The following is a 15,982-nucleotide window of genomic DNA, read 5'->3' as shown; positions in this document are numbered from 1 at the left end:
AGAAAAAATATCTTAGTTTTTACTTTTAGTTAATTTACCTGTCAGTTAAACTTTTTGATTTCAAAGTTTAGTTTCTGTTTTCAGCGTTTTATTGTATTTTTATGTTGTACAGACAGCAGTCACAGCAGTAAACGCTTTTAATTTGAAGGTCCACCCTGTTAACCGGAAGTGGCTTCCCCGCGCTGCTCCTCGCGCCTGACGCGCGGCGGTGGAAAGCCCCGCAGCTCGAGGGGAATTCCGGCCACACGTGTCAAATACAGCGCGCTGATTGGCCGAAGGAGGGGAGAGCCCCGCCCACCTGGCAGACACTGAAGCCCGCGAGACAAAAACAGAAAAAATACTAAATGACAACAACAAACAAAAACAACTTAAATTAAACAGAAACTGGTGATTTAATTATAAACAACAAACAAATCTGAAAATATAAAAACTGAGATATTTTAGTTTCACTTGATTATTTATCTGAACTTTTGTTTTGTGAATATTTGTGAACATTTATTTGACTTTCATCACAGATCCACGCACATGCTGCCATTCTGAGCTGTGTATTAAACTGTTTGTCATTTAATTACAATAAATTAAATATCTGAAGCTTTGTGTATAAAAACACGTTGTTGAACTGACGAGTTCAACATTAAACTCAACACCTGGAGACAGTTCAAAGACTGGATGAGGGAAAGATGATCAACATGATTAGAAATCATGGAAACATTTTTCTGGCTGAGTAAAATTTTGACTTTGGATCTAAAAATATTCACTTAATGAGTGAAAACTGGTCCGAACAGACGGGTTCTGTTCTGACGAGCTGCTGCTGAGACTTGAGCAGAACAAACTGAACAAGCTTCAATCAACAAGAAGAACTCAACATGAGGCTTTTTATTCTTTATTTTGCTGTAACATTTGGTTTTAACAAAAAGGGGTAAAAACTCTCTCACACAGAATCCCAAAGCATTTAAATCACAAACGAAGTTTAACCTCCCGACCCGCTCCGACCCGCTCCACCTCCTCCTCCACCTCCCGACCCGCTCCACCTCCTCCTCCTCCTCCTCCACCTCCTCCTCCACCACCTCCCGACCCGCTCAACCTCCCGACCCGCTCCACCTCCCGACCCGCTCCACCTCCTCCTCCTCCTCCTCCTCCTCCTCCACCTCCCGACCCGCTCCGACCCGCTCCATCTCCTCCTCCACCTCCTCCTCCTCCTCCACCTCCTCCTCCTCCTCCTCCACCTCCTCCTCCACCTCCTCCTCCTCCTCCACCTCCTCCTCCACCTCCTCCTCCTCCCGACCTCCTCCACCTCCTCCTCCACCTCCTCCACCCTGAGAGAAGCAGCTTCATTAGCTCATCAGGTGGATTTCGGTCCATTTGGTATCAGATCAACAGAAAGGCTCTGAGCTGCAGAGAGAAGCTTTGATTGTGCGTCTGTCGCCCGGCCTGAGTTCAGCGTGAACTCTGGTGTGTCTGCTGTCACTCAGAGCTTCATGTGTTCACAGCGTTCAGCATCAGACGAGTCCTGACAACACAAACTCACTGCACACAATACTCGTCTCGCTCTCGTGACGTGCGGACTTCCTGCTGACGTTTGCATTTCAGCGTGACGGCGGTCTGATGCAGAACTCGGACCGGAGACTCGGTGCTGAGTGTGTTCAGGCTGACAGCTCTGTAACAGGTCTGAAGTATTGCTAAGTTTAACTGCATAGATTAGCGTTAGCTCGAGCTGCAACTGTGTCGAGACCTGAGAGGAAAAACAGTAAATGTTAAAGGATCATTCCGCAGGTTTCTGTCTGGTTTTAACACCACGTCAGCTGTAGTGTTTTACATTTACAGCCACTGATTTCCATTCAAAGTGTTTTTAACAAAAGTTCCCGGCCTGATGGATCGGCTCTCTCTTCAGACAGTTTCAAGTCCTTACAAAGTAGATTTTTATAGAAAAGAAGTGAAACCGTCGGCAGTCTGAACTGAAGAGAGTCAGTGTAAAGTCTGATGATGATTTGGGATCAAAACAGACAAAAACAGCAGAATGCTCCTTTAATAAAGTGAGTCGACGCTCTAAAAGCAGAAACATTAAAGCTAAAGTCCTGAGGCACGAGGTCACTGCATCATAATAACACAAGATCAATCTGTACAAGCTCCTGACCTGGAGACAAACATGGAGAGACACCGTGTGGACAGAAGTGTGTGGACACAACGAGGACATCGCTCTGCTGTCAGACGTCCTCACACTCAAAGGCACTGGATCAAAGACTGACGGATCATTTATCTGTTCTGATGATCGACTAACTGTTTCTGTTTTTTAAAGAAAACGGACCAGACGAGTTGACTGTTGGTCAGCGAGTCTGTTTTCTGGCACTTTGTGGACTGAGATGATTAATCCAGATAATAATTGTCTGATTAAAGGAAAACAACAACAATCATTAGTTGCAGTGAAAAATAAACTGTCTCCTTGTTGTCTTCCTCCACAGGCTGCCGTTCAACCAGAGACACAAAACTTTTATTTTCTTGTTTTGTTTGAATATTTTTTAAATGACCTGAAACGTCTGAAATGATCCAGTAATTCACAAAAAGCATCAGTCAAGAAAGACAACAGACTTTAGCGTTTGTGATCGTCTAATCAGTGAATCCACTGATCGGTTCAGCTCGAGTCCAGAACAGGAGAAACAGAACCAGATCACTCTGAAGTGTGTCCACATAGTTTTGTCCACAGAGTGTCTGCAGGCCAACAGTGAAAAGAAAAGTGTGCAGCATTAAGGCTTTTTATCTATATTTCTATATTTCTATCATCTCTGCAGATATATTTGGTTGATATGTTGGTAAAGCAGCACAGCGGTGATTCATTAAAGCTGAGAACAGGAAGTCTCCGTGGTGGATTTACATTTCTCAAGAGAAGAAGAAGGTAAACAGACGAGTTGAAGGAATGAAACACAGAGAGACAAAATCAGACTGTTCATTCACTCTGCTGCTGCGAGACAGGCTGTAAACACTGAGACACCTGCACCACACACACACACACACACACACACAGGTAACAGACAGGTAACAGGCAGACACACAGGTGACAGACTGACAGACAGACAGACAGGTGGAGGTGTGTCTATGTGAAGATGAGGCCGGCCTCGTTGTAAACCTGGAACACCTTCTCGATGGCGTTGACGTACGCTGCCGTCCTCAGGTCCAGACCCAGGTTGTACCTGTTGGCTGTCCGCATGATTTGCTGCATGAGAGGGGGGAGGGAGGAGAAGAAGAAGAAGAAGAAGAAGAAGAAGAAGAAGAGGAGGGAGGAGAGTTTATTTTGTGGTGTGGACAGTCTGTGCCTTCTGTTCACACAGACACATTAAATAAATGATGATGATGATGGTGTGTGTGTGTGTGTGTGTGTGTGTATGTGTGTGTGTGTGTGTCTGTGTGTGTGTGTGTGTGTGTGTGTGTGTGTGTGTGTGTGTGTTACCCTGGCAGAGCGCTCCATGGTGAAGGCCAGACCTGAGTGAACAATGTCCTTCTCAGACGCTCCCTGCAACAAAACACACGTTTAAAACACCACCGAAGAAGAGGAAAGAGTAGTAGAAGAAGAAGAAGTTGTAGTGTTATGTGTGTGTACTCACAGCGACTCTGGCCTGGAACTCAGAGGTGGGGACGATGGGAATGGCGCCTCCATGTTTCCCAAACTTCCTCTCTAAACTCTCCTGAACCGACACTGAAGAGAGACGATGACGACGATGATGAAGGACAAGACAATGAATGAGTCAGGATAAAGATGAACTGACTAATCGGATCAGAACTTTTCACCTGTTTTCAATCATTCACTAAACTCTATGAGACCACTTCTGTTACTATAGCAACCACAACACAAACATGTTAATGAGGTGGGCGGGTCTACACAGACAGCTTCACTCACTGAGCAGGTGATAGTTGGAGTCTCGCTCATATTTAAAGGTGAGTCGACCGTAACTGACGTGGTTCAGGTTCTTCAACCACTCGAAGTAGGAAACAGTCACACCGCCGGCGTTCAGGTACATGTCCTGAGACAAGGAGGGAGGAGACAAGGACACGAGGAGAGGACACAAGGAAACAGAAAGACGAGAGAGGAGAGAAAAGAAGGAGAAGAGGAAACGAGGAGAGGAGGAGCAGAATAAACAGAAACTTAAAGTTATAAAGGGCGTAATGCAGAAGTCCCTTTGACATTTGATCGTTTTAACAGCAGACACACAGAAAGAGTTCAGTCGACTGACCGGGATCACCATGACGTTTCTCTCCAGGAAGATGCGGTCGGCTTCAGGCGTGGTCGGACCGTTCGCTCCCTCAGCGATGATCTGACACACACACACACACACACACACACACACACACACACACACACACACACCGGGTCAGTTTACTGAGGCATGATGGGAAAACAGTAGACAGTCATGGTAAAGTTTACAGGTAACAAGTGTGCGTCTGTGTGTGTGTGTGTGTGTGTGTGTGTGTGTGTGTGTGTGTGTGTGTGTGTCACCTTGGCCTTGATCTTGTGTGCGTTGCTCTTGGTCAGCTGTTTCTCGCTGGCGGCAGGGATCAGGATGTCACAGTCGGCCTCCAGGATGTTTCCTTCGTACGGCGTCGCGTCGGGGAAACCCACGATGGTCCCGTTGGCCTGGAGACGGAAAATAAACAACCGTTCGATTGTTTGGATCGATTGATTGACTGACTGACTGTGTTATTGATCTCAGAGTGAAAGAAGAACAATTAAAAGGCCAAATCAATCAAATCTGAATCAACTGATTTATGACCAAGCAGATTAAACACGATAAGAACTTGTACTTTGAAAGTCAACTGAGACTGAACTGTAGTAACACTGTTCCTCCAGCAGGTGGTGGACTGGTCCTTCACCAGTACTGACCAGTCTGCGGTCTGTTTATTGATCTGTCACCAGTACTGACCAGTTTGTAGTCCTCCAGCTCTTTGGGGTCGATGCCTTTGGGGTTCCAGATGCTTCCGTCCATTTCTCCGACTCCGACACACTTCGCCCCAAAGCGGTGAAGGTAACGCATCGAGTGGAGACCCACGTTACCAAAACCCTGCAAGACACAACAGAGGACACATTAAAGTCCTTCTCAAGTTACTCTAGCGCCACCATGAGCATCATATTTATTTATTTATATTTGTTTCATTTCTTTTTTTTAAATATCTCAACAAATATCAGGTGGATTGAGACGAAATGTTTCTCTTCATCAATACTTTCTTTGGATTAGGGCTGTAAACAACAGTCTGTCAATCATCTTATTGATTGATCGATCAATCGTTTGTTGTATAACACATCAGAAAACACTGAGACAGACACACCACAGTCCTTCAGAGTCAAATATTCACTCAGTGTGAAATCAAACAGAAATGACAAGAGAGCCTCACGATGGAGAAAGTCTGAGCAGAGTTTTGTCATTTTTTAATGTAAAACGTCAAAAAGTATGAAAAATAGTTGCAACCTTATTTAATTTATCAGCTAAGTGATTAATTGCTGCAGATCTTCGTTGGTTTATGACCAAATCATTTCAAAATTGACATTCCCATCAGCTTCAGCTTAGTTTACCTCTAATTGGCTAACGTTAGCATGCGAACACATTGAACTAAAATAATGATCATGTTGAACGTTACACCTGCTAAACATCAGCATGTTAGCACTGTCACTGTGAGTCTGTTAGCATTTAGCTCACAGCACCACTGTGCTCACATGACTGCAGACTGGTTTATTAAATACTGAATCAGTGGAGACTCAGTTTGAACACTGACAGCTTCATGTCAGGGTGTTTGACGCTGTAATCAGATGGTCATGTTGCTCAATAGCTCTCTGTTAGCAGACGGTCTGTCTTCTCAGTAACATCATTTTTATATTATCATTATATCAAAGTGAGTCCGTCTCTCAGTGGGGAAACCAATAAGCTAAAAGTATGTTGTAATTAAAACCCTGAGGTCTGTTTGTTGTGGCTCCAACTGTAATTTAACTTCTAAAACTGGAGGGACACTTCAGATGAGTCACTGTTGACTCACCACGGAGGATTTGGGGTCACATGAGGACTGATGGATGGAAAGAGTGAAGAAAAGAGGGAGTTTCATTCACTGTGGGTCCAAACTAGCCTCAGTCTGCTCGTGTGTTTACAGACGACTCTGAAGTCCTGAACAGACGAGCGTTTGAAAGATTCTGCTCGGACCGCCGGATTAATAACCCTTTTCTCTTAAGTTACTTTGTGTTACTTAAGTGTTTTCATGCTGCAGGATGTTGTTGTAAACCAAACCTGGTACAAATAATCACAGATTTAAGTGAGAAGGTCGCCATGAAAAGATGTCTAACCTGTGTACGGTCGACTTTCAGGATCTCAGGCATGTTTCTGTGACCATCATCAAACGTGACAGCAGCAAAACACAGTATAACTCATTGACTGCACACAAACAAGATATCGTGCAGGTTTGACCTTTATTAACTGCGTGGGAAATGTGAAGTAGTGCATTAAATCAAACTGTAAAATTGTGTTTTCATTTAACAAAAGTAGCTGTTTCTCCACTAAACACCACTTATTGTTGCAAAATACCAAATATTTGATGGTTTTAGTTTCTCAAATGTGAAAATTTTCTGCCTTTTTTGGTCTCCAGTAAATTGGATATTTTGGGGGCTGTTAGATGAAGACAGGATATTGTGATCTGTATTTTCTGATACTTTATAAAACAAACGATCAATAGAGAAACAAGTGTCAGCTGCAGTCCTAACTTCCTGAACAGAAAAGTAAAATAAAAATTCGCCCTCCAGGTTTAAATATATATTTCTTTGGGGTGGTCTAAATCATTTTCTGTCCTCCAGGTGATGAAGAGGACGGAGCTCACCTGGATGATGAAGGTCTTGTCCTGGAAGCCGGGGCACATCCCCAGCTGGCTCATGTAGGCCGCCTCGTTGATGAAGTTCTCGATGCCGTGGAAAACTCCTCGTCCGGTGGCGGAGATCCTCCCGTGGATTCCTCCCTGACTGATGGGTTTCCCGGTGACGCAGGCGTGAGCGTTGATGTCCTGAAGGAAACAGAGACAGAGACACAGAGACGTGAACGTAAAGAACATCAGGAGGATGTTTCTACGTTTCATAAAACATTTAAAGCGGGTTAGAAACACCGAGACTAATCTGTCATGGCTGCAGACACTTCGACTGGTTAAACGTCTTTCTGAAGCTGATTTATCGGCTGGTGGTTGTAAGATTCCACCAACCAGCCCAGCTGCATCACCTGTCCATCGCTGTGTTAAAGTCTAGTTTATGACCTCTGTCAGATGAGCAGGACCGTCTTCATGGCTTAACATAACTTTAATGACGCAGCATAATGTGACATAACTACCATCAAGGGAAAATGTCAGAGAGAGCGGGCCAGGAGAGCGACACAAACAGCGACCGTATGAACGGTTTGAATGTTCCAGCTGTGCTTCCTCGCTTGTAGCTCCTCTGAAAAGCCTCCTCTGTCCTCGAGGAGCATTTTATGAACTGAGACATCTTTCAAGACGACACACTGAGAAGGATTCCTGGGTCACAGGCAGGAGGACGGAGGAGACGAGGAGACGAGGAGACGAGGAGGCACAGAACAGAGAAGTGGAAGAGCCCAGGTAGAGACAGACAACACTCCTCCCTGTTTCCCAGGTAACAGCAGAGACAGGACTAGCTACAGGGTTTCCCACAGACAAACCCAGGGGCTCAGATCAGACCAGTGTTTCCCAGCATGAACCCACACCTGCAGGTGTAAAGAGGTGTTTACCTTAGACACCGGTCCCCGAGTTAGAAGAGTGAGAGGGTCAGTCTGCGACAACCAACAACAACAGCTGTGATTTAACATGAGAAGCAAACAGACACAAAGACTTCACTGCTGTCCTGAGCTCACCATCTACAGGTCCATCACCATCTACAGGTCCATCACCATCTACAGGTCCATCACCATCTACAGGTCCATCAGTATCTACAGGTCCATCAGTATCTACAGGTCCATCACCATCTACAGGTCCATCACCATCTACAGGTCCATCAGTATCTACAGGTCCATCAGTATCTACAGGTCCATCACCATCTACAGGTCCATCACCATCTACAGGTCCATCAGTATCTACAGGTCCATCACCATCTACAGGTCCATCAGTATCTACAGGTCCATCAGTATCTACAGGTCCATCAGTATCTACAGGTCCATCAGTATCTACAGGTCCATCACCATCTACAGGTCCATCAGTATCTACAAGTCCATCAGTATCTACAAGTCCATCAGTATCTACAGGTCCATCAGTATCTACAGGTCCATCAGTATCTACAGGTCCATCACCATCTACAGGTCCATCACCATCTACATGTCCATCAGTATCTACAGGTCCATCACCATCTACATGTCCATCAGTATCTACAGGTCCATCAGTATCTACAGGTCCATCAGTATCTACAGGTCCATCAGTATCTACAGGTCCATCAGTATCTACAGGTCCATCAGTATCTACAGGTCCATCACCATCTACAGGTCCATCAGTATCTACAGGTCCATCAGTATCTACAGGTCCATCACCATCTACAGGTCCATCAGTATCTACAGGTCCATACCTCAGCAGGGCTCCAGCCTAACTTTTTTATTTAGGTGCATCCAAATGTTTCATGGTGTCGCCTTTAACGCCACAAGTTCACGTTTTTATCGCTTTCCACATACATTCATATGTTGTGTAAATGATTTTAAACAAGAATAAGGTGCAAGTAAATGTCTATCTGAAGCACAATTATATATAAAAAGAAAAATACAGTGTTTAAAGTGCTACACTGAGCTGAAACTGAACAAACTAAAACATTTTAAGCAAAATAAAACATTTCAAAATAAAATATATATATAAGATATTGACGGGCCTCCCATTCCGCAATATCCGACTGTAGACGATCACACACTGCTTGGTTGAGACGTCCGTGTCACCGTCGATCATTAAAGACGTACGTGCAATTCCCAATTTCAACAGCTGTCTTTCTCTTCAACGTGTCGGCTATAACCCCAATAAACTGGGCACACGCAACGTCATTACTGTATGTCGGGTTGACTTCTAATCCATTTTTCTTCATTAGTATAATCTCGATAATCGATTTAAATTTAGTGAAGGGCAGCTCCTCCTTTGCGATGTTGTAGGCAACATTTAATTTAATTAACATTTCTGATTCCTCAGAGGACCTGAGGGTTGCTGCCTGCCGCTGAAGTGCAGCCGGGAGAGGAGCCACGTTATTAACACACTTGTCCCGGCATGAAGTGTGTTTTTGCGAGACGTTATGTTTCGTTGAGCTGCTTACGAAGGCACCGTTACCAGCCATGTTTGGACCGCACGCCTTACAATAAATGCAGTGCATCGAGTTATCTACTTTATTGTATCTCAGCCAGGGAAATTGTTCTAGCCAGTCCTTCCTGAAAGTATACATTTTTAGCTTTTTAGTCTGACTACTCTCGGGCTCTATGATCTCAGACTCGATAGGCCTACACTCCATCTCTGTCTCATCAGATGCCACCTCCGCTGAAGGCCTTGGCACCTTAGGGACTGAGGAGACCGGTGGCTGAATTAGCTCTTTGTCTGGGCATGGACTGGGAATGACAGTAGGCCTGCTCGTACTGGGCGGAGTACAGTAGTACTCTTCTGGATGAAAAAGCTATCTATGTGTCTAACCCTCTTCATTTTTCGTCGTCCGTTTCCTTTATCTGTTTACCGCGCACACACAGCCCGGAGCAGGAATATCTGGACCACAGCCAATCAGAAGCAAAGACCCGCCCCATCTCTGTCTCTGATTGGTTTAGACCACGATATGAGCCTACCATTACTGTGAGCTCGGTCAAAGGAGATCAAACGCTTCATTCGCAGAGAGGCAACAGATGCGATGGAAGTTTAGGCGTTCGCATTGAAAACGTTGGGTGCACCAGTGAGACCTAGGAATAATTTTAGGCGCACCTTTACAAATTTAGGTTGCATGTGTGACCAAATTGGTCGCACTCTAGAGCCCTGCTCAGTGTCTGCAGGTACATCAGTGTCTGCAGGTACATCAGTGTCTGCAGGTACATCAGTGTCTGCAGGTACATCAGTATCAGCAGGTACATCAATATCGACTACTCAGAGAGCTTCATAACACAGTACCACAGCTGCTGAACAGAACCAGAACATCCAAAGTTTAACTGTCACTGATCGATGCAGCTTCACCACAAACTGAAGCTTCCCTTCTGATCTGACCTGCATCATCCACCAGCTGTCAGCCAGCATGTGGATCATAAACACTGGCACCAAACACAGGAAATCACCAGGCAGACAGGAAATCAACGGGCAGACAGGAAGTCAACAGGCAGACAGGAAGTCGACTGCAGCATGAAGGCACTTCCTGTGTACCACAGCAACCACCCTGGGCTCAGGGTAGCGTCTGGTCTGTTGAGGCTGCAGAGATTTCAACATGTTTGCAGCAGGTTTATTTTTACACTGATGGACAACTGACACCAAAACAAAAGCAAAACAAACTCTTTTATTTTGAAGCCACAAACTTCCTCCTTTGTCTCACGCAGGGGTTACACAACAGCTCCCTGAGTACAGAGGAACCAACCTCCAGGACGTGTTGTGAGCATCAGCAGACCTGCCTCAGACTCCTCTTTAAAATCTGTTTTTATTTATTTAATCTTATTTGACATCTTTACATCTGGGAGTTCATCTACTTTTTAAATGTGTTTTACTGTAAAACTTGTGGCTGTGAACTCTACGTTGTTCTGAGCTCAGAGTGCCGACAGGCTGCAGCTTCCTGCCGAACGTTTCCTCTGCTCGTTGTTTTAAAAGTCCCTCCTCATCAGTATAAAGTCGTCTGTATCGACACTCAGAGGTCAGACTCACGTAGTGTCCCATGGTGGTGGCGAAGGTGTCGGCGATCCAGGACATCTCCCTCTCCCCGGTGCTCATGTCCGGAGCAGGAACATCGATACCGGGCCCTGCAGAACCACAGAGACACACATCAACAACACAACTCACTGACTTCACACTAAAACTGTGAAGAACATCTTCAACAGAAAGAAGAAGAAAAAACCTCACGGACCACCTGACATCCCAACATCTCCAACATCGGCCCCTTCAACATTATGTGACAGATGACTCACTCGTCACCGTCTGTTTGAATCCTAACGGGAGAACAGTTCTGCTTTTTCTGAGACAGCAGTGAAGCAGTCTTTAGTCTCACATCCGCGTCCACCGCTGATCGTTTGTGACATACATGTGAACACGTTACACAGGCAGCGTCGCAGAAACGAGCACAAAACGATCGGTTACACTGGTGAAGCCCGACAACACAGCAGCCAACTCAAACAACACTGTCTGAATTTACACACGAGCTGATTTAATATTAAAAACAACACATCAATCCTGCTCGCCGCGAGGCGCAAAGTCACAGACAGTTTGAGAAACACTTCATTTAAAACATGAAGTCTCTAAAAGTGTAAAGGTGAAAACGTGAACCTAAAAGGTTTGCAGGTTAAATCTGTGTGCGATCGCTCTCTACATCCTCTTCTATAAACACATTCAAACAAATTAACATATTCAAGATAAAATGAGTGAAATAACTGGATTATTGAACAGTTTGATCCACAGACGCTTCAGGTTGTTCCACAGGTTCGGTTCATAATAAACGTCTTTATCTGAACTGTTGGCAGGTTTCACGCTGCGGTGCTGCTGCGAGACGATCACAGCTGTCAGCTGATTATTAAACCTTGTGGCTGATGTAAAGATTCAGATCTCTGATCAATGATTTTTTGGGGTAGTCCAGTTAAAAATCTCTGCTGAACAAGAAGAAGTCTTCACTCCTCCTCTCCTCTGTGGAACAGCGACACAGCGTTTGTCCTGTTGTAGTTGAGTCGTTCACTCACCGATGAATCCTTTCTTGGCGAGCTCGATGGTGAACCTCCTGGTGATTTTCTCCAGCTCGTTGTCCTGAAAGCACAGAAAACACACTCAGTTAGAAACATCTTCACACTGTGGTGTTTACAGGCCTGTTGGTGTCGGAGATCCAGCAGCATGTTCATGCTCTGAAACAGACTTCAGCTGAGACCTGCAGAGACCGAACAGGTCTGACTGATCTACAGCTGATCTGAGGTCAGAGGTCAGAGGTCACAGGCCTCAGAGCTGCACGTGTTATACAGCCGAGAGAGAAAAGAGAGGAGTGAAGGTCAAACAAACATTTAGAGAGAGAGTGAATCCTGGTGTCTCTCTGCCAGTTGATGGCTCAGCGTTTCCTGTCAGTGTGTGTGTGTGTGTGTGTGTGTGTGTGTGTGTGTGTGTGTGGAGGGCCGGTCGTGTTGAGACAACAGTGTTATCAGCAGTCAAAGGAACATTCTGCGGTTGTTATTTCAAGTATTGCAGCAGAGACCCTGTGCTCCTCCTGCTCCTGCTCCTCCTGCTCATCCCCCCGCCCGCCCCCCCCCTTTACTGCTATTTAAATAAAAAATGTTGGATCAGACGTCATCGACTGGTGACGAGCTGCTCTGCTGAAGCTGAAGTTAACGAGGGAGTCACTGCTGAAGCATCAACGACGGGCGGTCAGGAGAGACGTCGACGTGGGTCATCATGGTGGTTCTGTTTGTTCTGGATCTATAGAACATTACAGGTCTGTTTCCAGGATCACGTCTTTAAATGTCTTCATGCTGTCTGAACTCGACCTTCAGTCACATTCACTGTGACGAACTCTCCACGTTTCCTCACGACTGCACGACCGAGTTAAACTCTGTCTGTCGCCTCTCAGAACCTGAAGTCCTCCTTCATGTTACAGAGTTCAGTTTCCACTGAGCCACACCTGAAGATTACCATGAAGCAGGAAACACACACACACACACACAGGCAGACACACACAGACACACACACACACACACACAGGCAGACACACACAGACACACACACACACACACACACACACACACACACACACACAGACACACACAGACACACTCATCTCTCTGTCTGGTCTCTTGCTGACTCACACCTGATTTGTTGCAGCACGTTGACTAACGTGAGGATCGTTCAGCTCGTCTCTGACTTCATGTTGTTCGTCAGATCCGACTGACTGTTTAAAGTCTTCACATGAATCTTTATTGATCCGTTATTGATCCCAGACGATCAGATCCATGTGACAGCAGAGATGTTCAGTGTTTGATGGTGATGTTTGGACTTACTGAGTATTTCCTGGGGTTGATCTTCACTCCAGCTTTGGCTCCACCAAACGGCACATCTGGAACACATCAGCCCATTGTAACAACACAACACAACACAACACAACACACACAATCAATAACAGATGAGTGACATTAAAAAGTTCTGTCTCTGGGAGGCCCGGTTTCAGGTTTAAACCTTCACAGTGACGAGATGTTCTGAATCAGGACCGGTTGGACGTGTACTCACCAACGACGGCACATTTGTAGGTCATCAGCGAGGCGAGAGCTTTCACCTCGTCCACGGACACGTCGGTGCTGTAACGGATACCTGAAACACAACAATACAAAGATGAACCGGGTCTTAGGACTCTCTGGTCCACCAGCCGGGTCGCTCAGCTGGGTTTGTTTTAATGTCTTTTTATACGATCTTGTGTTTCTGTCGTATGTCGTGTTGATGTCTTTGTGTTACTGCTGCACAAATATGATGTCTGTGCACTGAGGAGAGCAAGAATAAAGAATAAATCAGTCCAGGAGGAGAAAATGAGCTTTAAACGCTCTGCAGACATCAGCTTCATTCACAGATCTGCTCGTCTCAGCTCATCTCCGGTCTGAACGCTGCAGTCCTCCCTCTGCCGAACCCGCCGTGTGGAAAACAACAGAGGGAGGTGGAGCCGAGCGTGAAGCCTCAGATGAGCCAACACACGAGGCCTGTTCACACACAGCCGGCTGCTGCAGGACAAAATGGCTGCTGCTCACACACACACACACACACACACACAGTTCATTCACACAGCCGGACGCCTGCTCGTCACTCTGAGTTCATGCTCAAACATTTACTGTCAGCAGGAGGACGGGAAACAAACCCTGAGACAGAGAGGAGGACACAGGAAGCAGTGAGGAGCAGGAGCAGGAGCAGCAGGAGCAGGAGGAGCAGGAGGAGGAGGAGGAGGAGGAGCAGGAGCAGGAGGAGGAGGAGGAGGAGCAGGAGGAGCAGGAAGCAGCCAGAGGAAGAGTTGGCGTGGCAGAGTTGTTGTTGTTGTGAGTCAGTCTGGGTGTGGTGTCACAGTGGCTCGGTTAAAGGAGCAGTACAAACACTCAAACTGAGCTTTAATTACTTTAATTAGACTCAGTGACACTTTCCCTCCTTCACCTGCTGCCACGTCTGATATTTACATCTGGTGTCGGTCCAGAACAACTCAGACTACTGAACCAGAACTGAGAACAGCATCTAGAAGAGCTCAATCCAACATGATCCGCTGTGAGCAGCAGAGGACTCAGTCAAAGTAGCAAAACCACAGCATTAAAAACTCCCGTCAAAATAAAACCATCACTGCAACCAGCCTTTCAGAATAATATATATTGTTGCATTATGATCATTAATGTATTTAATGTTGCTGCTGGTAAATGTGGAGCTCATTTAAATTAAGTTACACATATTTTATATATAAATGTTTCTTTACATGCTGCTGAGGAGTTTTATTTTGATTAATAATTATATATTCACGGTCGACTGACGATCGTGCTGCAGATTCATTTCTCTGATTAGGGTCTCATTTAAAATCCACTGCTTCAGCTCTGATGCAGCTTCCTGCAGAGTTACTAAAGGTATCTAACCAACGTGTTAGTTCAGTATCTGACGTGACAGTATGGTGAGAAGAAAACGGAGCTGTACTTGAGTAAATGTACTTTACTAAAAACTACCTGCCGCAGGTGAAAGTCTAATTCTGCGTGTGTTTCGCCGCCCGTCGCCTGGATCATGAGGTCGGAGCGCTACAGCGACATGAACGCTCACACTGCGGCTCTGAAATCCACCGCAGAAGTTACATTTTTTGAACGTACTCGAGGGAAAGTCCAGACTGAAATATGATGGCCGGGAGGAGATTCACATCAGATCTCACAGACTCCCAGAGGAGCGACACACTTCCTGTTGACTCTGTACGCACACACGTACGTGGAAACGAGGCACAAACACACCGTCCCACAATCACGTCCATCAGTCAACTCGGGTCGGAAATACTTTTAATTTTGGATAAAAACAGCAGAGTGAGCCATCTTCACCCCTCCCTGTGTGTGTGTGTGTGTGAGTGTGTGTGTGTGTGTGAGTGTGAGTGTGAGAGAGAGAGAGAGAGAGAGAGAGAGAGAGAGATGGAGATCTCCCACGATGACGACCTTAAATCGAGCATTTCAACAGTGGAGTTTGGTGTAAAACCATCTGAAGCCTCAAAGACTCACTGCTGTCACATCACACACACACACACACACACACACACACACACACACACACACACAAAACATCAGATCCTCTTAGAGGAGCTGGAACCGGACCACGCCGACTGAACCGATCCTTTGATTATTGCTTATTAGAACCGTTGGCAGCTACAGTCCCACAGCTAGTTTTCCCTGACGAGTCTGACCCAGATCCAGTTTCCTAAAACAAGACGGGTTCTGCTCACACGGCCTCGGGCTGATGGATTAACTGAGCGGTGACTTGCAGGTTTCCAGGAACATCCTGACGACTACAGACCGCCTGCAGCTGATCTGAGGTCGGTTCAGACCCGAAGTATGAAGACATCAGTGAACAACTACCTCACAGCTGTGCTGCTACAGTACTTGAGTAGATGTACTTAGTTACTCTCCAGGTTACAAACACTGATGAAGTACAGAGGAAGTGTTTGTAATCCTCAGTTACACAAAGAACTGTTTCCTGTTTAATATTTTAACACTGTATCTTTACTTTTACTGGAGTATGACGTCAGAGTACTTTTACAACATCGACCAAGTAGATTTATTTACTGAAGTACTGCAGTGAAACACTCCTT

At 45.7% G+C, this 15,982-nt stretch overlaps 1 protein-coding gene across 1 annotated transcript in view; it reads right to left on the bottom strand.

The window, feature by feature from the left end:
- Window positions 1-2,741: 2,741 nt before the first annotated feature.
- Window positions 2,742-15,982, bottom strand: part of glud1a (glutamate dehydrogenase 1a) — a 17,869-nt gene continuing 4,628 nt past the window's right edge. The window contains exons 2-13 of the mRNA XM_073481615.1: window positions 13,411-13,491; window positions 13,185-13,240; window positions 11,886-11,949; window positions 10,864-10,958; window positions 6,844-7,023; window positions 4,911-5,048; window positions 4,487-4,624; window positions 4,224-4,304; window positions 3,890-4,013; window positions 3,597-3,688; window positions 3,443-3,505; window positions 2,742-3,208 (exon numbers count right to left, since the gene is read on the bottom strand). Of these exons, the coding sequence (XP_073337716.1) occupies window positions 3,089-3,208; window positions 3,443-3,505; window positions 3,597-3,688; window positions 3,890-4,013; window positions 4,224-4,304; window positions 4,487-4,624; window positions 4,911-5,048; window positions 6,844-7,023; window positions 10,864-10,958; window positions 11,886-11,949; window positions 13,185-13,240; window positions 13,411-13,491 (1,232 nt within the window). The 3' untranslated portion in view covers window positions 2,742-3,088. The remainder of the gene's footprint in view (window positions 3,209-3,442; window positions 3,506-3,596; window positions 3,689-3,889; window positions 4,014-4,223; window positions 4,305-4,486; window positions 4,625-4,910; window positions 5,049-6,843; window positions 7,024-10,863; window positions 10,959-11,885; window positions 11,950-13,184; window positions 13,241-13,410; window positions 13,492-15,982) is intronic.

Source organism: Pagrus major, chromosome 15 (genome assembly GCF_040436345.1).
Source record: "Pagrus major chromosome 15, Pma_NU_1.0".
In the NCBI taxonomy this organism is placed as follows: domain Eukaryota; kingdom Metazoa; phylum Chordata; class Actinopteri; order Spariformes; family Sparidae; genus Pagrus; species Pagrus major.
The sequence above is the reverse complement of the archived record's forward strand: the minus strand, read 5'-3'. Positions and strand labels throughout refer to the sequence as shown.